The 25,922-nt window shown below is 41.2% G+C and overlaps 1 protein-coding gene across 1 annotated transcript in view; it reads left to right on the forward strand.

Moving 5' to 3' along the window:
- The window catches only part of LOC106659704, a 44,136-nt gene that overhangs the window by 12,979 nt on the left and 5,235 nt on the right, over window positions 1-25,922 (forward strand). The window contains exons 5-7 of the mRNA XM_014382381.2: window positions 21,060-21,130; window positions 21,266-21,353; window positions 22,865-23,031. Coding sequence (XP_014237867.1) covers window positions 21,060-21,130; window positions 21,266-21,353; window positions 22,865-23,031 — 326 coding nt within the window. The remainder of the gene's footprint in view (window positions 1-21,059; window positions 21,131-21,265; window positions 21,354-22,864; window positions 23,032-25,922) is intronic.

Raw genomic sequence — 25,922 nt, forward strand, 5'->3', positions numbered from 1 at the left:
TATACCTATATCCGCTCTAAAAATTCTCCCACACACGCTGCTGCTGCTCCGGCCTCGTAATCGAAATTCCGGTACACGCTCTCGTGCGTGCAGGTATATCTTTCGCTTTGACGGAGCTGCGGCGGAGTATAGAAAAAAAAATCCCGGTAACATTTTCCCCATTAGTTGATCAGGCGTGTAATATGCCGAACAATGTATCCTTGACAGTCTGGTGCGCGAGTACCGGGAAATTACGTATAGAGTCGGCAGCACTCGACGAAATGAGTTGATAAGTAAAGTTATCGTGATAGAAATACTCAACATTTTATAGCTGGTTTTTGACCGCTGAAAAAGTTTCTTGGACACATTTTGTGGCCATATAATGTTCCACGGTTATTTAAAGAGACAAATGGTACCGTTTGTATTATAACCATGCTTCGACTTACTTATAAAAAATATTTTCATTTTGCCACTTGCAGGTTTACAAAAAAGGTACTCGCCATCTAGTGGTGAAGGTTGAAAGTGATATGAATTCAGGTCATTGCAAATGCGCTTACTATTTGTAATATAATTGTAACAGAAAAACATAAAAACCGCTGCCAATTTATTGGCAAAGAGCTTCCTCATAAAAAATAATATTAAAAAAAGGCATCGGTTATTAACTTGAAAATTCGTAATTTTAAATTTTGATTCACTGTCTAGTGTCCCAAGTACGTTAGATCACGACAATTAGGACCTACATACACAAAAGGCCGAGAAAACAACAACTCATACAGACATTTGTTGGTAATTCAATGTAGTTTCCAAATATATAAACCAAATTGTCCTACGAGGTCTGGTTCAAAATCTCGTTTTCAAGCCTATCACAGAGCTCCCTCTACGAGGAAGCAAAACAAGTAAATTAATGTTCATGTATTTTAAAACATTTTATGTGGTCATTTTTTATGTAAGTGAGGATTTCACAAAATATTTTTCCTTTTTTTTCACCCGTAGGGTTAAGAGTAGTAAAAAAATGTACTCCATATTGCTTGAGCTAAGAGAAATAATTATCAGCTAAAAGAAGAATCAATTTTCACATTCGAATATTAGCCAGTTAATCCTTTCCATGTTGCAATGAAGAGATGATGTTCACTATTTTGAGTGAACGTATTAATCATTTATTTGATTCACACTTCATTTATCGGATATAGTCATTTGGTTCTCTAAATGGGGATATTCGAAAAAAATAATTTTCATCTATCGATACGTTCAATTTCATACTTGCATTTAATTAACATTTAATTGCACAATTTTTATCTCCCGCTCTCGCCCTTTAAGGATGAAAAATCATCATATCTGTCAATTCCAGCTTTCGTATATAAATTCTCGAAAACAAACGTGAAAATTCGCTCTCGTCTTATTAAATTCCCCATGGGCTGGCAATTATCCGGCTACGCTTCACCAAAGGTGCATTATAATGCATAATATACCTGAACGATACGTAGCGCAGCGCGCGCGCCAATTTAATTGCGCAAAAGTGTACACCTCGTGACTGACGACGACGACGACGAGTACGGTGGTAACATCTTGGCGCATGAAAAAGAGAAGAAAAAAAAAAGCCATCCAAGGAAAGAAGGAAGGACGCGGCAGTGAATGCACACACAGTCATGTGACTTTATGCAAACGAAATCACGTGCCTCGTGAGCAACCCCGCGGCATTTTAGCACGCATACATATACACACACACTGTCGGTCAGCCGCACTCTATTGCTCGTCGTTGTTGTTGTTGCTGTTGTTGTCGCAACTCTCGATCTTCGTATCGCATTATCTTTTTACTATATAAAGCGATGTGTACGTTTAGGATATTTTCGATTGGGAAACGCATCGTGTATCTAATATAATGAGCTCATCATCGATCGTATTCGACAATTGGCAATATATCGTAATGATAATTTTTCGACGTCGACGATTCGTTACAATAACTCCAGCCACTATACAACTCGGCTTCGCTCGATCTCTCGGAGCCCCATATATCGCGTAGCGGTAGTCCTCGTCGTTACATAAAAGTAGGTAGACCCCGGCGTTGTAGCTTCGAGTCAATTCCTCCGCACAGTTGTGTTGTGTTGTGTGCCGCGCTCGTTGCTAATCGCAATTAGTTCCAGCTTCGTTGTTTAAAAAGTTCTTTTTACGCGCGAGCGTGATATCTTGGAGCTCGAGTAAGAGAGGAGGGGGCTGCCGCCGATTTTTCGAATTGTTTTTGTGCAGTGCGGGCATACACATACACACACACACACACAACAGAAAACAACGAGTATACGCGACGCGACGCGCTCTTGTACGTGCGGTAATCGTTAGAAGAAAGTTTTTTCACCACATACACAACGCGGATTACATGTAATGTACGATTTTCATCTCTCTCTCTCTCTCTTTCTTTCTGCTCGGAGATTGAGTAATGTAAATCTATATGTATACCCAGACAGCAGAAACACAGCGACGGCGGCGAGAGGGAGATAGACAGCTTCGCGATCCATGTAATCGCACGCGAGGATGTTACAAAATTGTGTATTAGATTCCGCGTCTATTATCGCGCCGATTAGATCGGCCATTTTTCCCGTATTTTTTTTCGTTCGTTATTACGCGCATTAATGGCTGCCGATCGATCGTTAAATCGGTATTAATACGCCCACCGGGAGAAGAATAAACGAAGCCGCATATGAAAATACACGATTCACGAGTGGGTTGCGAGTATAGCAGAGAGATACAGCTATACAGATTTGAGGTACTGTAACGCGTGTGTACCCGATCCTTGCAATAATTCATCTTTCCCGTGGGCTCTCTCTCTCTCTCTCTCTCAGACATTGCAAATCGATGCAATATGTGGAGTACTACACACACACGTTGGGGCAAAAAAAATCGGCAACAGCAACAACAACAACAATCGAGCTTAGAGCGAGATGTGTGTAAAGAGAAGAGAGATAGAGAACGAAGCGTGTGCGCTTTCGCTTAAAACTCCGCGCGCGCGCTGCACATACACATTATAAAGCTAAGGAGAGTGAAAGAGCACGACGACGACGACGACGACGACTTGCGAGGAGGACTCTATATATCTATACGAGTGTATAAGGAGGCGCGCCGCTGCCGTATATAATGCCTTTCTTTTCTTGCACCTACATGCGCGCGCGGAGCTCATTTATATATATGAAGTGCATACACATATACACACGCGTTGATTCGATGAAAGGAAAATGCGATTACGATTTTGTATGAATTTTTGCGCATCGCGACAGAAAATTTAGGATCAAAGTTGTATAGGGTGTGTAAGTCGGAGCCAGGACGATCAACGACGACGAGGCGAGCATGCTCATCTCGTCTCGTCGACAACGAGCAGTCGTCTACGTCTACGTGCCTCCTCGGCGAACTCTTTCACTCTCTCGCTGCTGCTGCTACTCCTCTCTCGTGCGGCGCTGTCGCGACTCGGCGCTGCTGCTCGGCGGCGGGAACCTCGTAAAATGAAGAGAGCGAGAGATGGAGATGGAGGAGGCCCACCACAGGAGTAAGAAAAAGAGAGAGAAGCTCTCCCGAGCCTGTGTGTGTGTAAGTGTGTGTATGAACATTTACTACCTCCCTGTGAATGTGTGTGAGTGTATTCGCGAGTACGATGTGTATACATACCGTGGCACGCTGTTACTGTAGAGCCAGTATCGGGCAGTTGCGCGCCAGCGCCAGAACAGTGCGTTTCTCCTCCGCCTTTCTCGCTCGTTCGGGATTATAACACACACGCGCGAATTTACACAGCAGCCACCATGCGCCGTCTGACATAGTATTCAATTGTATATATAAATATCGTTTGTATATGCGTTAAGTGCGGCCAACGACGAAGAAGGATCGCGATCGATCCTAGTTCTCTGCGATAAAATACGTGTTGATTCGGGCTGATTCTTTTTTTGTTTTGGCCGAAAAAGTAAGAAAGAGCGAAAGTGCATTTATAAAAAAAAAAAGATAAAAAAGGAGGGGCCACTTCTTGAAGACATCGAGAAAGTGCCTTGTTGTTTTTTTGTTGATTTTTTTCGTTGGATTTTTGAGAAAGCCTCTGTACTCTTGTACACGGGGGGCTTCAACGACGACGACGAAGAGAGGAGATAAATTCGCCCAAGAATGAAGAGAAGCCGCTTGCTTCCGTGAGTAATTAAATACATCTATATTATAACGCTCGATACACATAATAATAATACTCGCGCGATCCTCGCTCGACGCTCTTTTCTCCACGCAACTCGTTTTTTTGCGCTCTTTTATCAGCTGCACGCGAACGTGTGCGCGCCTGTCATTTTTTTTTTTTTTTTTACTTCACTTCTGTGCACAAGTGTCGTTCGCAAGTGTGTATATTATATGCAACTCTCTTCCTCTTTACGAGCCGGCGGCGGCTGCTGCTGTGACTCTCGGGGGGTTACGCAGGAGCTGCAGCAGCCGCGCGTGAAAGTTCCATTACGCTTCCCGAATGATTTACGAATCGTGTTTTTCGTATCGTTTCGGCATAAAAAGAAAGTCATTTATATATAGAGAGAGATATGTATGCGTGTGTGTATTTGCAATGTAAGTACCGAGTACTTACACGCACGCACACACGACACAACAACAATGTCATATTTGTCGAGGAGCTGTCACGGGCGATTTCGTAATACGCGCGATATAAAGGCGGCTTTATCGAACGCATTAGGAGGCCGAGTCTCTCTCTCTCTCTCTCGGCGTGTGCATTGCACATGTATATATAATACAAAACGCCCGCAGAAAGTCAATGGGTCGGCCGGGTGTCTGTCTCTCTTAATACACTGTGCGGAAGCACGCGTAGGCGTTATGGGTATAATAATATCGAAAGCGTTAATTGTACAAGCGCGACTACGAGTACTGTTAATTATCCTTGCGCGAGGACTCGCGAGAGCCTTTAAAGCCTCGAAGCCAGTTTATTTATGCAAATATTTTTCTCGTATAATACCGCTACTATGCACAAGCTCGAGGCAGCAGCAGCAGCAGCAACACAAAAGCGCGCGCACACACTACTATACCACCGCTACTTTCTTTTTCGCTTTTAATTAGAGATTCATGTCTCATATTTTTGAACTATATAAGCTGCATATATGTACACTCTGTATGTTCGATACGTTTATAAAACTGCTGTCGTTGCTGCGCGCGTAGATGTGCTGCACCAATATATAAGTATGTATATTCGGGCGGTAGCGACTCTGTGTGTGCGCGTGAGAGAGAGGGCCATTTCAAAAAGTAAAAGTTCATATTAGCAAGTGCACATGCGAGCGACGAGCGAGTATATTATACTTACACACGCGCGTGTACTTTTTTTTCTCTCTCTCTCGCGCGCACACTGCGTCGTTTAAAGCCGATTGTAAACCCGGAGTGTGCAAGCTCGCTTAAAAATTTCTCAAAGTCTTTAGCGAATCGAACGATTTTTAGCGTGTGGGAATTTTTTGACCGATTATAATATCGACCTCGGATAATCGCTATTAAACTAGTAAATTTTTCGACCATTAAAGAATCTTGGTTTTTTTCGAGTTTTACTTTTTTTTATTTAATCATTATCTTCTTTATTTCGCAAAAAAAGTATTAACGCGCGATGTGACGCAATATATGTGGTCCATAAATATATCAGGCCGAAAAATATAGAGAGATAAAAATAGGTTAATAAAAGCTATACAACCTGTTCGGCGCGCGGAACATTTACTTTTTTTTAACGATCAACATTAATTATGCAACTACATAAATTCAGGTATGAAAAAAAAACGTTTAGACATCCGAGAACGAGAGATCTTCTCTGTTATATACCCTTACGATTCTCGACCGGATCGAAGGGCGTCGAACGTTGGCGTTGAGAAATGTACGTTGTCGAATATATTCATCAATTTCACTATTTCGTGTGCACGCATGGCTCGAGCTTACACAAAATTAAAATCATTAGGCTCGATCGTTATTCATCCAGATCATAATAGGAATAAATCAGTGAGAGCTCATTAATAATGCAAAATTGTATTTATTTAATTTCGGGTAACTCCACGTGTGCTCGACGACGAGCTTTTATTTAAATATCTCGTGTGTGAGTCGCAATTATAATAACCTGCCGTTGAATCATTTTCCGCGCAAGACACGTCGTTTTAATGCGAAGGCGTCATCATCGTCATTGGGTAAACTCTGTATCGATCGCGTATGCGTGGCTTTTTATTTTCGACCGGTTTTAATTAACAAAGTTCAGCAGAGAAGTAAAAAAAAATTTCCGCCGAGTGACAGATGGATTATCCTTGATGAATGGACCATTAGGTTTTATGAAGCATTGTGTGCTGATATTTCAATCGATCGAATGCGTTTATACGATGCTTGCGAAAAACGCGGATGCAGTGAAAAAAGAAATAATGAAAACTAATTTGTTTATACCGGTGCAATTTGGTTTCAAAACTTTAATCGCATAGGAATTTGCGCTTTGATGTTGCGCGCTGATACGCGTATTGACTTATCTGTGTGCTTGCGCATACAGGCACGGTTCGCTATAACGTATCTACATGCGTAATAGGCGCATTATGTATTAGCTCTCGAGTGTCTCGATCTGCGATATTAAAGGCCGAGCCGATAATACGTTTGTGATAATTATTACCCAAGAGTTCGATTTCGGTTTAACAACAGAGGGTCGAAAATTTCAATTATTTTTATGCCCTTTTTCGTTTTAAATCGATTGCTTACCTAGCAGCGTTAATCAAATTTTTAAAATTAGATATTGGAACTAAAAAACTGCGGTTTATACAAATATTTTGACTTTGCCACTTGCACATTTACAGAAATAAGGTCACTCGACATCTAGCGACGAAGACTTCAATTAATTAAATTGTAATTTAAAATGGCCAAATCGTCAACAACAATGAATGGTCATGCATTATTTTAAAACATTTTAAATGCAAATTATTGGGTCATTTAGTTAATTATTAATTTTGAGCATTTAATGATTCGACAACAATACATCTCCCCGTGCGTATTCCTCTATCACCGCTCAAACTTCACGCATTCGCGAAGAAAGAGAAATTAAGTCGTACGTCGATTATAGGTTAATACCTCATTAACGCGACTCGATCCTTTTTCTAGAGAGAGAATTCGCACCATATATAATCGGTTCGAAAATCCAAAGTGAGTAATCGCACACAGCGAAGCTCGTGTGTTTTCTCGTCGAGGAAAAGTATATTACAGTGTACATAAACGAGAAGTGAAAACGTACAAATTCCATTTTTATCATTTCTATATTATATATAATATAAATACACGCGAGATGAAGACGTCTCTTCTCGAGGGTGAGACTTTGAGTCCACGCTCATCGTCGTTGTCATCTCTCCCGTGTGCAGCTGCCGCTGTAGCATCATCGTAATGCCATTTGCGCTGCTCTATACTTACGCGTATACAGCGCGGAGTATACATATATGCACGTATAATCCTGGATCAGTGACCCAGTGACACAAATTAGCTTATGCTCTCACTCTATCGTCGTCGTCGTCGAGAGTGAACGTGTGTGCATCGCGCGCCGCTGACTTTATAATATACTTACACACATATATATTCTATATAAACGTTATACTTGACGCGCGCCGAGAGCACATCGCTGCACCGCACACGCGGGGAAAAGTATATATAATGGCCTTGACGCGCGATGCGCGCAGCTTATAACTACTATCCGACACTATATAATATACATACGAGCCGGGGATGCCTCGACTCTTCTTCTATACGTTATGATTATCATTATTATTATTATTATTATTATTATCATTACTGCCATTATTATCGTAAATATATATTTTGTGCCAAGTTTGTGCGCGGCATCGATGATTGCATCTTCTTATGTACACGTTATTATATACGGAAAGAAGTATCGATCCTCGCCATGGTAGCGCATCGACTGCCGCGGAGTTACGCCGGTGATTTTAATGCCCGCCCAAGGCGTGTGTTATTTTTAAAAGGCAGAGATATCGATGGTTTCGTTTTTTTTTTTTTTTTCATGAATATTTTATCATTTTATATTATGTTATATAATAACATTATCAAGTGGATATGCTAATCTTGATCGATTCGAAATTCGTATAAGAGACTCGACAAATGAGCATTCATGCAAATTATGTTAAAAAAGAAAGAGACGTTGATACGAATGACAGTCGAAACTTTAAAATTTATTCAGAAATCGCGACCCGTTTTTTTTTCTTGACGCGCACGTGACAGACAAATTCCCTCATTTTTCTCATTTTTTTTTTTGCATTTAAAATAACAAAAAAAAAGGGTTACATCCCGGTGCCAAACGAGCATATGCGGGCACCAATGAAACTCGTTCTGCTTTTTTCTCTCTCTCTCTCGAAACTTTGGCCGAATTATAGCCACGACTCCCAAACGGGTACACTGCATCGTTCGCTAGCTAGCTAGATAGAAACCGTTCAATTATATATATTATTTCTGCCGAAGAGCTCCTTTTTAAAAGCAGGCCTCGCGCAAATCTCTCAGGATCGATATGGGTCGCGAATAGAACGAACGACGCTAGAGCAGCAGCAGCAGCTCTTGTGTCGCGGCTAATTGGATAATCACGCCTCGGATTGGATAACGTTTGGATAAAAAACGTGATAGCACGCCGCCGCCGCGCATGTAATACGGGATTGAACTTTCTGTGCCTCGTTCGTGTGCGCACACTTTGGTGTGTATTATACACAAGAGCCGTGCGCGCAATTTCGACACGCGCCGCGCACTTTCTCCCGAGGTAGTATTAGTAGCTAGTAGTACTACTACTAGCAGATATAACAAGCATAGTAACGATCGAAATGAAAAATGTCGCTTTTGGTTTTGTTCCCGATTTCGGCGAGCCCACACACGTGCTCTTAATAAAATAGATCATCGGAAATCTCAATCAGTGCTGCAGTTGAGCGTATACTTATACACTACACTCGAAAATCGAATTTCTTTTGAAGAAACTCGTTGGTTGGTACGTATATAAAGAGTATTAAAGAGAGTGAAAAAAAGGTACTTATCATACGTAATGTCAAACGAGTTCAACGCGTTCCGATATAATACCCCACTACCGCTCAACTATAACACGGGATAAAAACGCGAATGAAAGAAGGAATAAAAAAAAAGAAAAAAAGAAGGATAGAGAAAGTAAAAGCAATCACGAGGCAGCTATGTAGCGTATAAATACACTCGCGATTTCTTTGCGCTGCCTCGATTGTATATATAACGAGAAACATAATATCGCACGCGCGCGTACAAAATTAGCATGACAACGACGACTGCGACAAAAAGAACGACGAGCTATCTCGTCGATACATCGGGAATTATATTTTTTATTATTATTATTTTATACTCGCGCGCGCGACAATAAGTTGGAAACTCACATCATCATTATGCAAACGAAATGAAAAAAAAAAAAATGGAGAAATTGCGCGAGCCGAGGCATGTAGGCGCGCGCGAGCATTGTCGTCTTTAATACACGCACAGACACACAACACAGCGTGTTATATTATTATAAAGTATGTGTGTACGCGCGTGATAGAGGCTCGGCTGCGACTCTATGTATACGCGGAGAAATTTACAATATTGAATCATCGTGCAAGAGGCTCGTGTTTGTACTCACATACCTCGTTGCTAATCTTCCGATGCCGCCGCGAGAGAGATAGACTCGTACTTACGTTGCCTTTTTTGCCTTTATTGAAATTACATTGTAATTTATTTTCTCAATTATCGATTCTTCATGTTTCGTGTAGATATTTAACCAAATTTACTATCTGTCAAATTTAGAGACTCCTTTCTTATTCATTTGAGAAGTTTAATTATGTAAAAAAGAAATTAATCGTTACGGCTTCGTTGGCATGAAATTACGCGAATTAGCTAAACCGACGTACGGTATCACTCGGTGACTCGGAATAATAACGATTATAACATTGTCTCCTCGATGCTGTGCAAACAGACAGAGAGAGAGAGAAAAAGAGCATGAGTTTAACTATAAATATCGACGCGGCGGATATGCAATTTCGCAATAAAAAGTTCTTATGTACCTGCTGCTTATGTACATATTATATACACTGCGGACGTGCAACCTCGTTATCGTAGGTCAGGGACTGATTTGTATATAGCAGTAGCAGGAGAAACAGATACATATGAATATATACAGCAGCGAGGTACATGTATACTCGTGCGGGCATTGACAGCAAATTTTCTTTCCTTTTTTTTTTTCTACTTACATCGTCTTTCATGCACATCGTCATCCCATCGCGCCGATGATCGTCGCTCGGTCGGTCGTTATTTTTCCTTTTTTTTTTTCTTCTTTTGTTTGCGCGCACCTATATAATACCATAATTTTCCATAAAAAGCGTACGCCTGCAAAATTAATTTTAATTAGCCATTAGGATAATTCGACGTTTCATTGGATTCGCGCGGTAATTAATTTTCCCTTTCGATCGATGCCAAGTTATTTTCAAATTATTTTTTTTTTATTTACCCGTGGATTGAATTTTTTTTTTTTTATTGCAAAATTTTCAAGTGCCACCCGCGTTTTTTTCTTTATCTACGAGTAATCGTGGAATTCGTGGAAAAAAAAAAACACCAGCTCGGAAAGTCTCGATTACATCGCTTCTGCGCGCACGGTTCACGGCTCGTTTAACACTTGGCGGCGCGCGTCTAAGTCGATCGAAATTCCTCGGCGAGCTTATACGGAAAAGCACATTGTCGGTGTTTTTTCGCGCCCGAGGAAATCGCGCGACTGGTCAATTTGAGTTACAATGAGAGGCGCGTTTCGTAATATTGTGACAATCCGCGGCGTTAACGGGGGTGTGACCGCGCGCCCGAGCAGCACGTGATCGATCGCAACCCAAGTGCAATAATTATGTTTCTCTTCGAAACGATGACACATTTTTTAGCGCGCACGTATTATTTTGAAAGAGCTGAGTTATACTTTTTGCTCTCTGAGTTTGGTAGAAAATACATAGGCTGTCTAAGAAAGCTCGAATAATCACACACAAATTATTTTTAATGCAAATTGAACGAAAAATATATAATTTTATAGTGAAAATTAAACAGTTTGATTGACGATTAGTGTTTCGATAGTCATTTAAGATTTTGCGTTAGTGCATGTGTATCAAATCATAATTAAAGCCAGCTTCTGCCGCTAGGTGGCTAACACCTTTGATCTGTAAATCTGCAAGTGGTAAAGTCAAAATAATGGTATAAGTCGAAGTACGTTTTTTTAAAAAGTAATTGTTGCACACACGTGCATGTTCCATGTGTTTATTCCAATGGATGATAATTTCATTCTAATCATAAAAATTACGGAGAAATGATACATAAATTTAATAAAATTAATAATTCATTGTTATTTTGAAAAAAGATAATTCGGTACAAATAGATTATAAAATTTTGATGTAAATATATTTTACACAGCAAATACGACATTAAAGGTGACAAAAGTTAACTTCGCAACACCTTTAAAGCTTCTCGCGTAAAACGAAAAAAGTGAATATAATTCAAGCGTTTAAAGTTAGTTCACGCTTGACTCATTTAAAAATAATGGCGCACTCGACTGCAGCTGTCAAAGACACCGTTGAATTTTCTAATTTGTTCCGTAAATGATGCAGGCCTTCTGCGTCCGTTTTTTTTTTCTTCTTTTCAATCTTCCCACATGCCACGTTTTTCTCACTTCCCTGTTTCAGCTCATTAAACAAATATTTTTTCTTTTTTTTAAGTAAACTTGAAGAAAAAAATGCCTTCGTTCGTACCTTGAATAAAAAAAAATTTCATATATCTCTCCACGAGAATTGAATTAGCGCGAGTCAATTTTTTTTTTCAATTCTTCATCTCTATATTATAAAATTGTTCACACCTCGGGATAAATAGCCTGGTACATACAGTAGGATAACGGTTCATTACTTCGATCGTCATCATCGTCCGATATCTCTCGCGTATACGTGCGCGCTACCTCTAATTACGATACGATTAATTACAAGTGTAAGAAATTCTCGAGCGTCTCGGGGGTATATAACACATATAGCTAGTCGACGTCGTTTGCCGGTATATTATATCGTCGTTGACAATCTCTGCGCTGCGCGGCATTATACACTTGAAATGAGCAATCACGCGCCGCGACTTCTGTATTATACCTACACCTGCTGCTGCTCGTGCTCGAGCTTCGGAATCGCTTGAATAATCAAAAATAAAGAACGGCTGGTTGCCTCGAGGATCTTCTTTTTCTCGTATCATGTATATACACACTCCTCGCGGCAGAATAGACCGACGACGACGACGAGTCGAGTCAAGGAGAACTGCTCGTTTTATATATTAGCGACCACGTGCGTTAAATTTATAATTTTTTTTCTTTTTTTCATTTGTCGAATTGGGACTTTTTAGTGCTTTGTGCGTGAGCGCGCGGTTCGAAATCCTCGATTTATAAATCAGAAAAAAGCCGGCGCCGCCAATGCTGCGAACGCGTTGAGACCTGTTGAGTGAAAAATATTGTTTTTTTTTCTTTTTGTTGTAAAATTAATAAATATCCTTTTTAGAAAGTTTGGATTACGCGAGTTTGGGTAATTCGATCGCGACGAAAAATGTCAATTCATTTAGCAGACATTTCAAACTAGTATTTTCCAAATTTTACGACGGAATTTGCATTTTATTACGTCTGCTACGCGGCGTTAAATTATTTCCAAGTAGTCTATTTCCAATGGCTGTATAAAATAGACCGATCTATAAATTCGCAAACTCCATACACAGACGCCCACAAGCCGTTTTCGCATGAGAATCCCTGCCTTTAATGCAGCAACAACAACAACAACATAACACGCAACACGAAACTTCCCGAATAAACGAGTCCTTGCCGCTCGAGCACGTGTTCCTGCCGCCACCGCCGCGGGGACGTTTGAATGTCTTCACTCACTCACTCTCCCTCTCATTTTGCGGCGGCATCGGCGGCGGTGGCGGGGTACGCGAAAATTTTTGAAAGTCGACCGACCGATCAACTGAGAGAGTATAAAGAACAAAGCTGCTGCTGCTGCTGCTTGGATGTGTGCAGCTTGCTCGATGATGATGATGATGATGATGGTAAACGCGATGTGTCCATTAAAGAAAGGAAAAAAAAACGGAGAAAAAACCCGGAACTGGCCCACGGGCTTATATATTATTATAAATAGTATACGTGTCTGTGTATATAAAATTCGAAAACTCGTTTTTGGGCGCTGGAATTCGTGAAGCCTTAAATGTGCACCTCCCCAGATAAGGCACATACATAAAGTTCGCTTTAACGATTCGCGCGTATATCGAGACCGGCGAAAAGTTCATTCAGCTCCGCGCATACATTTTCTATATAATAAATTTTTTAATTGTCTTAAAATCGCACGTACACACTCAAAAGTGCACGTGTGCGTATATGCATGCGTGCACATAATGTAGATCGCCGAACGACCTTCGTAACGGCCGCATCGCGTCGCGTCGCGCTCGATTGCGCGAGCCAACGAAAGAGAAAATGAGAAAAGAGAAAGAGAGAGGACAGGCGGCATGTGAAGCGGCGTCGCGTCTTCGTCTTCGTCGTCGCGCAAAATCTACATCGCAGCAGCAGTCGGAGGAGGTTGGTTGAGGAGGAGGAGGAGGAGGAGAGAACACGATGACGTCTCGAGGTTGGCCAATATAATCTCGTCGATTCCACTTTCACTTGCTTCGCATTTAATGTAACGCAGCTGATGGCGCGTGCACGTATAGGTACATACTGTGGTACGTTATACGGTTATATAAAAAAATTAAAAAAAAAAAAGAAGAAGAAAAAGAAAAAAAGCTCGTTGTGCTCTATCGATCTTTTTTTTTCTTTTGCACTACTCGAGAGGGCCGAAATTCGAGAAATCGAAAAGTATACTCGAGCCTTTCAGGATACATGTTCGCCTCCTCCTCGACGTTAATAACGTTATATATAGCATGTCTGTTTAAACGATACCTGCTTTTTAGCGAAAATAAGTAATTAAGAATCGCTTCGATCGGACGCATACACACACATTTATATTTACGAATATACATCGACGCGTTCGTCTTCTTCGGTAAACGCGAATGCACAAAGCCGCGCGCAGCCGATAGACAGGAACGATAAGAATTCCTGGCGTGTATATCGGCGGCGCTACTGGATACAACCAACGACCTAAAACGATACGGCGCGCGAGAAATTCGAGTATACATCTCTCGTTAAAATATCTTCGAGCAACGGCTATATTATACACGTATACGTATCTCAAGTGCGGCTGATTAATAGACACATAAAAGCCCAACGGATGCGCAATAATTTTCGTCTCGATCTTAATTTTCCTTTTTTTCCTCGGGGAGAGAAGTCCCGGCTTGGATTTCACGATTTTTCCATATAAGCTACAATGGAAAATTATTTTTCCTCGAGGAGTATGTTGCGCGCGGCGAACAATGTATATCGCGCCGAGTACACTATTTTTTTCTTCTTTTTTTCTCAAATAAATGTGTACGCGTGTGTGTATGTGTTTCGAGTGGATATAATAAACACCCATCTTGGTGCTCTGCACGCCCATATACCCATGCCTATGAGTATACTTGTATCCACACACGGGGCATTGTATCAAGGTTAATGCAAATTGTTCAGGAAAAAGCCGCTAATCGCCATATGGGTTTCTCTTTTTCGCGCTATTACAATATACACGTCGTAAAAATGAGCGTAAAGCTGCTGCTGTTGCGGCTGCCACTGCTTCAAGTTTTAGGATCGAAATCTCCAATCAATTTTAGCGGGCATAAGTCATTTTAAATTTACTTTCGAATCATTCAACTTATCTCATTGGTGGTTGACGATTCTATCCGGAGTTTGCCGTAAATTTACTTTCGAATCATTCAACTTATCTCAATGGTGGTTGATATTCTATCGCGAGTTTTCCGAAAATAGCTCGACGCCACCTAGCGGTGATATCTGAGACAACGCGTTGCGTCATACGCGTCTCGGGCAATATAATTTCGGAAGCGCTTGAAAAAAAAAAAACACGTGCCAAACGAACGCGGACGAGTCGTTAATTGAATCGAGCGAAAGACGCGAATGCGTGTAATATATTATGCGCGAGTTAAGTGCACACACACACACACACACACACTGCACGACGTGCATCGCCTCGCGCGCTTTTTTTTTCTCTCTTTTTTGTTAAGCTCGCTTTTTAAGATCCTTTCGGCGATTATTTCCCCGTCTCGTTCTCTCTCTCTCTCACTCACTTTCCTCGACCGAGTGATTAACGTTTTCCTATATTGTGTGTATTTATACGTTGGAAGTGCTGCACTTGCCGAGCAACAATCGGGATATTTATTGCATGCTTCTTTTTTCTTTTTTTTTTTCGCTGACGTTGCTATAAGGCGAGAGATGCGCGCTTATGGTCCGCGAGCATATTCATTACCATACATGGATTTTCAATTCAACTTTATAAGAGCGTACATAAAGAGTTGAATCATTTTCACGATTTTCCCTTTTTTCACGTTGAATTAGATATTTTTGTCCGAAAGGATGAGAAATGTACATGCGTAAAATTTTTTACGCATTTTTCATGAAAATTGCAATTTTCTCAATGACGCTGTCATTTTAGGAAAAAATAAATATAGTACTAATCAATAGTACTAGCCTGGAAGTGGACATAACTTTCAAAATCATGCTTTGATTTATACAATTACTTTGACATTGCCACTTGCAGATTTCCAAATGAAGGTATACTCGCCATCTAGCGGTGGTGGCTGGTTTTAATTGCGATTCAATTTTTCATAATTTGTTCGTACAATTAACGCAAAAACTAAATGAGTAGTAAAACTTAATCTTCAATCAAAATATTAAATTGTTAATATAAAATTGAATATTTTCCCTTCTTTTTCGCACTAAAAATAAATTTACGTGAATTTTTTTTTAAGATACTCGTTTGATGTCTGTTTCAACGCTAAACCTACACTAAATTTAAAGTTTCCTCTCAACATCGCACGATTCGATGGCAAAACAAAAATCGATAAACAAACTATCATAAATCTCAGATCCGCCGAATCTCGACCTCTTCTCGCTTAGGAAAATCCTCGCGTATAAATCGTTCATATATATTGTAAAATAAACAAGGCATCGGCATCTCTTTCTCTCCGCGCACGGAGACGAGTGCGAAGAATTTCTCTCGCTCGCGAGGTGGAGGCAAAAAAAAAGTCAGAGCTTACTTGTATACACTACTACTGCGCTCGGCTTGTCTTGGCGGCGCATCGAGAGTTTCATTGACCTTGTGCTGCGCGGCGGCGATGACGACGCCGACGACCTTTCAACGCCCACCTTTCTCTTATAGGCTACCGAAGTATGTATACATACAGCAACAGAAAAAAAAAGAATAAGAAGAAGAAGCGCACGATCATTCCGTTTCTGTACTGCAGATCCGCTCGTGGATTATAGAAATCGAAACTCATTCTTGCGGCTTCGTACTTGACCGTCGATTTTTATTATTATGCGTGTATATATAAAAAAAAGGCATCTCTCGTATATTATAAGCGCGGCGCAACGCCGACGCTTAGATTATTGTCTTTAGAAAGTGTTAACTGCCCGACGGGGTAATTGTTTTCTCGTTTAAGCGCTTCAAAAAAAAACGCATCGGCGAAATCCATTGCGTGTACGCACACACCGCATACCTGTGTATGGGCGTACATAATATATTTTTCAAGCTCGAGTTCAATCCGTATGCTTATGGTACTAAATTGCATCGTACCCGAGCACCGCCTAAATGTAAACTCGTTATTTACGTTTCGGCTGTCTGTATCACTGGCTCAGTGGGTTTCCGATCGCCCCCGCTATTTTAATTCCGATTTTTTTCGCATGTCCAGTGTACACACGATGTTGCAACCAAACGACGACGACGACGTGTTTCGACGCAAACAAAGAAAATCGAACACATACATCTGTACGCGCGCACATTGTCATTAACGTTTTATCTGCCTCCGCAATCCCCCCGCACCGGCTCACGTGTATATAAACACAATTGACAAATGTATCATTACATTGTCTATAATTATGCGTTTCCCGAATGTCTGCCTGTAATATACTGGGATTAATAACGATTTCGACGTAAGAATACCAAGATTTGTTTGTCCACTTCTCTCTCTCTCTCTCTCTCTCTAAGCATGGCAACTTTCACGTTCTCTGTTTGGCTATATATACGAGCTTGTGTGTCTGTCCGTTGTATCGAATGTGCGAATGTGCAGTACGAATGGGTAAAAGCAATTTTTCTCTGTGCCGCTGCTACAGCGTGTAAGTAGCTCCTAATTTATTCGTAATATATTTTTTCTTCGCGAGGAAAAAAATCTGACGTTTCGAACGCATTTACCAGAAAATTTGACGTACGAAGGTGTATCTATGCATTTATCAAAAAAAAAATTCAATGTTATACCCTTTTGTTCGCAATGACTCAAAAGAAGTTGTTTATTTTTTTCTCTCTCTCTCGACAAAGAATCGTTAACCTTACCCGCAGGGGGAAAAAATCGTTCCGCGCTCTTATCATCGATCATAATTTTTTCATTCTTTCTTTCCTCGAGTTAAAAAATGTACATTATATGACTAATATATCTCATTGTATGAAATATATTCGAGTGTATGCACTCTTAAAACAAACATTCGGTCGATGACGATGAATGAAAACAAAACGATCAGCCGCGATGAAAACATCAATGTCGTGGTGGCGATGCTTTCGAAAATTGACTCGGCTCAAAGTACCTTCGTATATTTATACGATCTATTATTCTTCATTTTGACACGTGCAGCGAGTACTATACACTGCACATCTTCGAAGCGAAATTTATGGAATACATAAGCTCGAGTCGAATCGCTCTTACACGGACCGAGATTTCCCGCGCCAATCATAAGCTCGTAATTCACGAAATCCTGCGCTACTACGCGGTGATAAAAATCGAGTCAAGCTGTTTTTGTAAAAAGCGTCTAATCTCTCATGGGTCCAGAAAACTCAGACTATATACACGCGGACGAGCGGCGCGAGCGATTTCTCTTACATATGCGCGCACTATATACCAGTGGTTGAAGCAGCGGCAGCATAAGCAGTGGCTATATGCGGCGATGGGTTCCGCTGACCCACTGACACTGAATTATCGCACACATGCATATGGAACTCGCTGTATAGGTGCGCACACATGTATACACAGAGGCGCTCTCGCGGGCTCGCGAAACTCAGGCTGTATTATGGTACATATATAGCGTATACGAATGTGCAGTATGGTATTCATAGGAGATGAAAAAAAGTGGCTTTTTCAATGTCGCGTACGCGTAAATATACGCACACGCGTAATGGAAAAATGCTTCACACAGTCGGCGGCGCAGGGGCAAATATATGCATAATGAAAAACCGCGAAGGTTTTCTCTTTTTGAAGTTGCTGCTGCTGCCGTTGGCTCCGCGCAGCCGTCAATGCTATTTATACGTGCAAAACGCGAGAGAGGAATATTCGCGCGTGCGAATTGTGCGGATTACTTATATGTATATTACTTTCGAGCGTCATGTGTGTGTGTACGTGCGTCGCTTCGGAAATCGGTTTTACTTTTCATCCCGGCGCGCGCCAACTGTGAGAGAGAGAGAGAGAAGAAGAAGTCGATAATCATACGTGCGTACGCTTGCACACATATACACACGTTTAGCCATACATTATATGTATATATTTGCCGAGAAGCTGCCTTTCTACAAGTAGTACGTATGTGTTTACGCTCGGGTATATATACCATTTTCAATAAAGCGCGGCTAATTATCGACTTTGTCAGTCGTCGTCGTCGTGGCTCGTCTTCCATATCCTCCTCCACCACCTCCTGCCTGCTGCCTGCACCGATCGCTCGCGCGTATCGCTACGTATACATGGTATATACATAAACGACGATACATAAAAACCCAATACGAGCCGAACACCTTGGAAATCCATTAAATAACGACGGCAATTATAATCGGCATATACAAGCCGAGGAATTATAATAAATTGGCAAGTTCGTACATTATAAGGCTCGATCTCAAGCAGCATCGAGTTGAGAAATATATATTATATTTCAATAAACCTTTCGAATCAGAAACTCGCTTTGCCGTATATATCAATGATACATTTGAGGAAAAATTCCTTCCTGATTCTTCTCGCGCGCGATTCAAGGACGAAATCGGTATTATCCTTTTCAGCACCTACTGTGCGCAAACGATATATGTTATGGTATACGGTATAGAGATACGATATAATGATCGTCACGAACTGTATATACACATCTTATAAAACGAGAGATCTACTTTACGAAGGAGAGAGAGAGAAAAAAAATCTTCGGAACAATCAAAACGAGCGAGTTTCATTTATTAAAAGGCCGCGAGCAGCAGCACACATATGTATAAATTTATACATTATTATACCGAATGAATCGACGAAGCCGCCGCGCGGAAAAGATAATAATACGAAGTGAAAATTGCAATATAATGTGTATACAAAGACGACGGCCGCGCGCTGGAAAATGCGAAGACGAAAAAAAAAAAATGACCAAAAAAAGGCCTGCACACGATCGTTGCGCGGAGTCTCTAGAGAGTCTCGCGCTTTCGACCGAAGCGCGATTACTATCTCTCTCTCTCTTTGGCCACCGCTCGCGGCGTTATCTCACCTGTTCGCCAGACGTTTATTCCGTATACTAGTGTGTGTATATACGTGTGTGGGAGAGCCTCTCGGTCATTGTATATGAATTATTACCCGTTGCAAAGCGATGAATGACTGCCGTACAGGCCCACCTTATTATTTCATCGCTTATATTCATAGACAGCTTCAACGATTCGAGATACATTTTCGGGATCAAAACACTCGACGATACAATAATACGCACACATTTGTATTATTAAAAATAATACCCACGCCGTGTGTATGTGCCACGCGAAATTTAGGTCAGCAGTGAGAGTGATGTGTATGTATATAACGCTATCCTATATTATTACATCTACGAAGAATTCGCATTGTTACAACGAGAGCTGTACACTCCACTGCTATACTCGAATGCGCGTGCAAAATCCATTACGACTTGTGTATTAAAAAACCCGAGCTTTAAGTTGAACCATCGTCATCGTCCACGTAAATTTTTCCACGTGAATTCGAATAACAATCGCCGAATACTGATATTTTTGTTATAAACATGCGTTAAATATCATCCTTATGTGCTTATATATATAGCCTCTCAGACGCGATGATGCTTTAATTCTCTCGAGGCTCGCGCACGAGCGATCACAGCGAATCCTTTCACTTTATATATACGAACGTTAACGCGTAGAGTCAGATATGTGCATCTTTAAACGCGAGAACGTCTGCGAGTGTCTGCTATATATACTATCTATATGTACCCACGAGTCGGATGAAAAGTCTGCGTGTGTAGAAACTCAATTACAAAATCATTTCCAACTGCGACTACCGAATTCTCGCGCGAGCAGCCTTTTAAGCCAATGATTAATCAATTTCGCGTACATATATGTACTTTAAAACGAGATGATGCGCGCGTCAAGATGAGGAGCTGCGCTGACTTTCCACGCCGCCGACTTATTCGACGTTAAAGTCTAGCAGCTATCTCTCCGATAGAGCGTGAAAATGAGAAACTGCGTGCGAAAGACGTCGGTATGATATATAAATGAGACCCTGGACTCGACGCAAATAGTCCAAAACCGAGCTTTTGTCCCTTTTATTCATAACGATTTAGCATACACTGCTTCTTGAAGTTGTAGTGACGCGATCGTTAGGAAGGTCGTTTTCCGACTTTGAGTGCGTGCGTGCGTATAATAAAGCTCTATTGTGTTGTTATATTCATAAATTATCTATACGTACATGTTTATCGCTTAGCACTTCATCATTATTAGATCAATATTAAAATTGCTTATGCACGATAAATCTTATTTCTTGACACGCCGTTAACATTGAATTATGAATTATATTGTTCATAAAGAATTTACTCGATTTATCATTATACGTATAGGTAACAAATGGAAAAATTTACAATCTTTTTTTTACAACTTGTCTCTCTTTTCTTGTCATTTCAGAACCAGTTTGGCGCTACTGTCCCTGGTTTTCACGGTATCGGCACTTTCACAAACGAATCAACTATTCGACGTTTCCGGTAAGTTGGAGCGCCACGCACTTTTATATACGCGTGATGCATTTGGGAAAATTTTAATTGTTCGATGTGGTTGCGTCATTTCATCGAGTCATATGTCGATTTTTAATCGATGCGCTTTTTTTGTTATCTTTGCAGAGTATCTATACGGCGTAGAATATGACTTGCAAGCTCGCGCGAGGGCAGCCATCGAAGCTGAGCAATTCACACTACAGAGACAGAAAGAGTAAGTTCTGCATTCGATTTACTTTCCTTTTTTTTTTAATCAACTCAAGCTTGCCTTGGCAGAAATGCTCAACGTTTTATGGCTAGATTTTGCCGAAAAAAGTTTCTCGAATGCGAAAGGGCCACTTGAGAGCTGGATTCATACGAATCGAATGTGTAACGATTTTTCAACATTTTTTAAACTGAATATAAAATAATTAGTATTGGTGGCTGTAAAATCATATCAGATGTTGGAGCCTCGTAAAATCATGCACTGACTTATACAATTATTTCTACTTTGCCACTTGCAGAATTACAAATAAATGTATGCTCGCCATCTAGTGGTGAAGGTTCAAAGTAACATCAAAGTAATACCATGATACACTTGAAAAAATAAATAAGCAAATAAAATCTCTAATACGAACTCCATGTCGTATTTACATCTCGCTCGATTTTTTCCCGGCGTTTTCACGGCACGAACGCGGATGCGTGTAACGTATCCTTTTTGCCGGGGCAGTATGGAAAACGGAAGCGATCGCGTGTCTCTATCTCTCTCGAGGAGGCAAAGAATCCGGCGCGTTTTTCATTTACAAACGTGCGTACGTGATCGAGTCCACGTTGTTGCCGGTCGTTGTTGGCTCTGCAAAAAAAAGACGTATCGTGGCGGGGCGCGATCCTATACACGAGAAAAAGTAAAAGTCGACGCACGAGGGGATCGCTTCGCCGCGCGTCTCGTTCAACGAGTCTCGGACGTATTAGATGACGTTGCGCCTCGATGATATTAAATTGGGACTTTAATATTGGAGACACTATTAGCCCGTTTTTTACGTACATATTTTCGGGTACGCAAAAAATAAGACGGTTGTATAAATTCCTTCGTTGATTTATTGCTCTGACAAATCGTTATGTAAAAAAAAAGAGACAGCGCGGAAATAATTTTCCACGCTGCGCCTCGCGCGGATGAATTTAACCGAACAAAAGTACGTATATTGCGCGCGATTACGACGAATGAATACATTATATTATATTATACATTATAATATGTAAAAAAGTATTTTCCAACGTTATACACGTATGATGGATGCGCCCGAAGTACCCACGAAAGTGACGGCATTATTGATGTACTCGCGCGGGAAAAATTGTGCAGAGACGCCGTAGAGAAACCAGGAAGTTAAATGCACGATACTACTACTATATATAGTGTCCGGGGCAGTGTCGGTATGGGGAATCGTAAGCCGAGTTTTCGCGCGCCGTACATATACGAATAAGTAATCGTTATTATACATGGAAAATACGGCGGAAGAAAAACCCGTGGCGACGGTGGTGATTTATCAGCGATTTATCATCATCGTGCGAAACGATATCTTGCGTCATTTTTTCGCGATTCGATGAGAAAACTACGAAAATGTAGTAGTTTTTTCGCAGAACTGCAACCGAAACGCAACCGAAAGTTTCCTGCTCGGACGAGATATATACCCAGCAAGAGTTGCCACATTTAATATTAACTAATATTTCTCGTTTGTCCGGTAATAGGTCACCGCAGCCGCCGCAAGACGAGCCGTGTCGCGTAAGACCGGAGCGGCCCTGCCCACCGAGCAAGTATCGGACACCTTCGGGCGCTTGCAACAACATCAGGCACCCGGCATGGGGCGCCCGTGGCTCGCCGTATCTGAGACTGCTGCCGCCCGCCTACGTCGATGGTAAGTGTCCGATTTATTATTTGATTTAAGAAGAAGAAAAAAAAAACCCTTGGAAATGATCGACAAGGCGAATTAAATATAGGCGAATCGTTTGTCAAACATTTTGTAATTTATGCACGCGAGACTATTAATCATATTGGTTATATGCGAGAAGTATAATCGTTATAAAATAGTCTGGTATAATCAATCAAGTTAAATCATCGAGCCGAGGGACACTACTTCCTGAACGCATTTTTAAAAATAAAAATCACAAACGCCGCAGAAAAACAATGACCCACGTCACTGTATGAAATATATAATATACGATTTGTCAAAACGAGAATGACTCTTTTCCAATATATAACTTTCGCGCTCTCGCAACAACGAAAAAAAAAACAACAAAGTACATTACAGTCTCGCGACGCGAACTTGCATCAGATTCACTGCAGTAAAAATAGACTCACGCGCGCTCGCGCAGGCTTGTAAAATTATGAGGTTGAGCGAGAGAGAGACAGACAGACAGAAAAAGAAGAAGTAGAAGAGAAAAAAAAACGCGAAATTTACTATACGAGTTGCAGGTTTCGAGTCGCCTGGCATACTGGCGCATATTATAGACGTATACGCGTTGCATATAGAGAGAGAGAGAGAAAAAAAAGTAACTCGAGCTTGTATTGCGAGGCGGTAGTAGTAGTAGTAAATACGACGCGCTAAATTTATCGCTCGTTGCATAATTAATAAGCACGTAGTATTGCGAGCCGTTATAATATACGTGAGTGCATACCGGCACGTGATAACCGCATCTTCGCTACAAAGGGTTCTTGTCGATCGCGAATATTAGCCAGCTCGTCTCTTGGTTTCGGGGCCTAGATTATAAATGTTTCATTACGACTCGAGCCGTTGTATATATGCGTTGGTATGATGCGTCGTTGTTGTTGCTGTTGCGTGACGCGCGAGGCTCGATGTGTATATAGAAAGTGAAAATCAGAGCAGCAGCAGCATGAGGCTATTGGGTGAAAGATGGATTAGCATGCGTGCGGTGTATAGATAGTGTATGATGTATGGCGCAATAGACTCGATATTATAATGCGTGTATAATACACCACGGGATGTATGTGCGACTCGAATTCGCAGGGAAATTTTCGATCCCATTGCGGCCGTATCCAGTCGGAGAAGACTGACTTGTGCGTTACTCGCGAAATTTAATCGAATTCTCACCCGAAGCAGCGGCAGCGTTTGTTAAAGTCAAAACTTCAATTTCACGGTATACGCGGTTTCGATTTTTTACGGCTAATGCATTTTTTTTTCGATACTCGAGAGAACGTTACATATATACGCATGCGAGTATATGTTCAATTAGTCCGAATCAGAGTAGAAAATTTTGCCCGAGCTCTGCTGCTGCTGCTGATCTTTGAAGAGAGAAAGTTCACGCTGCTGCTGCTGCTGCTCCTCGCGGCGCGCATATAATTGTTCGGCTAAACGACGCCGTGTGTACGCATTGACGTACGCGCACGTTTCGATATTATGTATGCGTGTTGCAAAAAAAAAGGGAAAAAATTTTTATCTTTATCAATTATATAGATCTCGACACCTCGTATGTGTATAAGGATAGTGGCCCAAAGCTCGCGATTCCGTAACGCGCGAAAGTATATGTACAATCCGTGAATTAAGTACGGACGCATCGCGAGTTTTGATTACGATTATAATTTGTATATAAATAGGCACGTGTTATACCCGCATACGGCGTAACGTCTACGTTGTAAATAATATCGTACTTACGCGAGGATCGTCTCGACCGAAAATTTTCATTTCTACATTGCCGCCTGACACACATAAGTGCATAATAATAAATAAACAAGCAGCGGCGCGAGACTCATTAAGAATTACACTCGTGTGTACAATGCACTCGTCCGAACGTTATCGGTAATCCCATGACAATTTTCGAGCTTTATGTAAGACAATTAATCTTATTATACAAAAAAAAAAAAAGATCGAGAGAAAGAAAAAATTGCACAACCTGGTCATAGAAACGAATATCTTATAGGACGAGTACTACTTTTGCTATACGTGTAATGCTCTTTTGCTATATAAGTGGAAAGTGTTCGAGCTTTATAATATACTGTGTATGCGCCAGGCACCAACATGTAACTTATATAATATGGTGTCACACGCGCGCCGCGATGGGCATACGTATGCAGTATGCACATGCACACACGCATACATAAATACAAATTACGTAATTGCGTCTATGAGGAGAGCGACTACACCTAATTCAAAACAACAACAACAACGACGACGAGTACATTAAGACGTCAAAAGACTTATCGATCCTCGTCGTGATCTTATCCGATCGTAAACCATTTTTCTTTTTTGGCATATATGTATACATCGCGTCGCGCGCGGCGAAGAACGAAAGTTGATAATTGGCACGCGCGCGTGTTCGAGAGCCGATCGTAATTACAAAACAGTTATACATCGGTTGAAAGTCGCGAGGATTACATTGTATACGCGTATATCATTTTTGCGTCGCGCAACGAAGATCGATTCGATTTTTATTTTGATTTTTGGGAAAATTTTTAATCTAGTACGTTAAATTCGAACCGATTTCTATGACCGCGAAACAAAATCGTCTGGGCCATGGTATAAAAATCGCGCGCGTGTTTATACGCGAAACGATAAATTATAAATATGCGCGTTCGAGTCTATATGTACGTATGCGTGCGCGAGTCGTGAAAGCTCACGCGTAAAAGTTTTTGTCTCGTCTCGTCTCGTCTCTCGCGCGCGCACACGTGGAGTTGGGAGAGCAGCAACAGCAGCGGCAAAAAAGGAAAAAAATTCGCAGCGAGAGTCCACGCGACGACTACGAGACGTTTTTGTCGTTGTTAGAATCGATCGTTTAACATACTCGATCGGCG

The sequence above is a fragment of the Trichogramma pretiosum genome, unplaced genomic scaffold (assembly GCF_000599845.2).
Source record: "Trichogramma pretiosum strain Unisexual culture from Peru unplaced genomic scaffold, Tpre_2.0 scaffold19, whole genome shotgun sequence".
NCBI classification, from domain to species: Eukaryota; Metazoa; Arthropoda; class Insecta; order Hymenoptera; family Trichogrammatidae; genus Trichogramma; species Trichogramma pretiosum.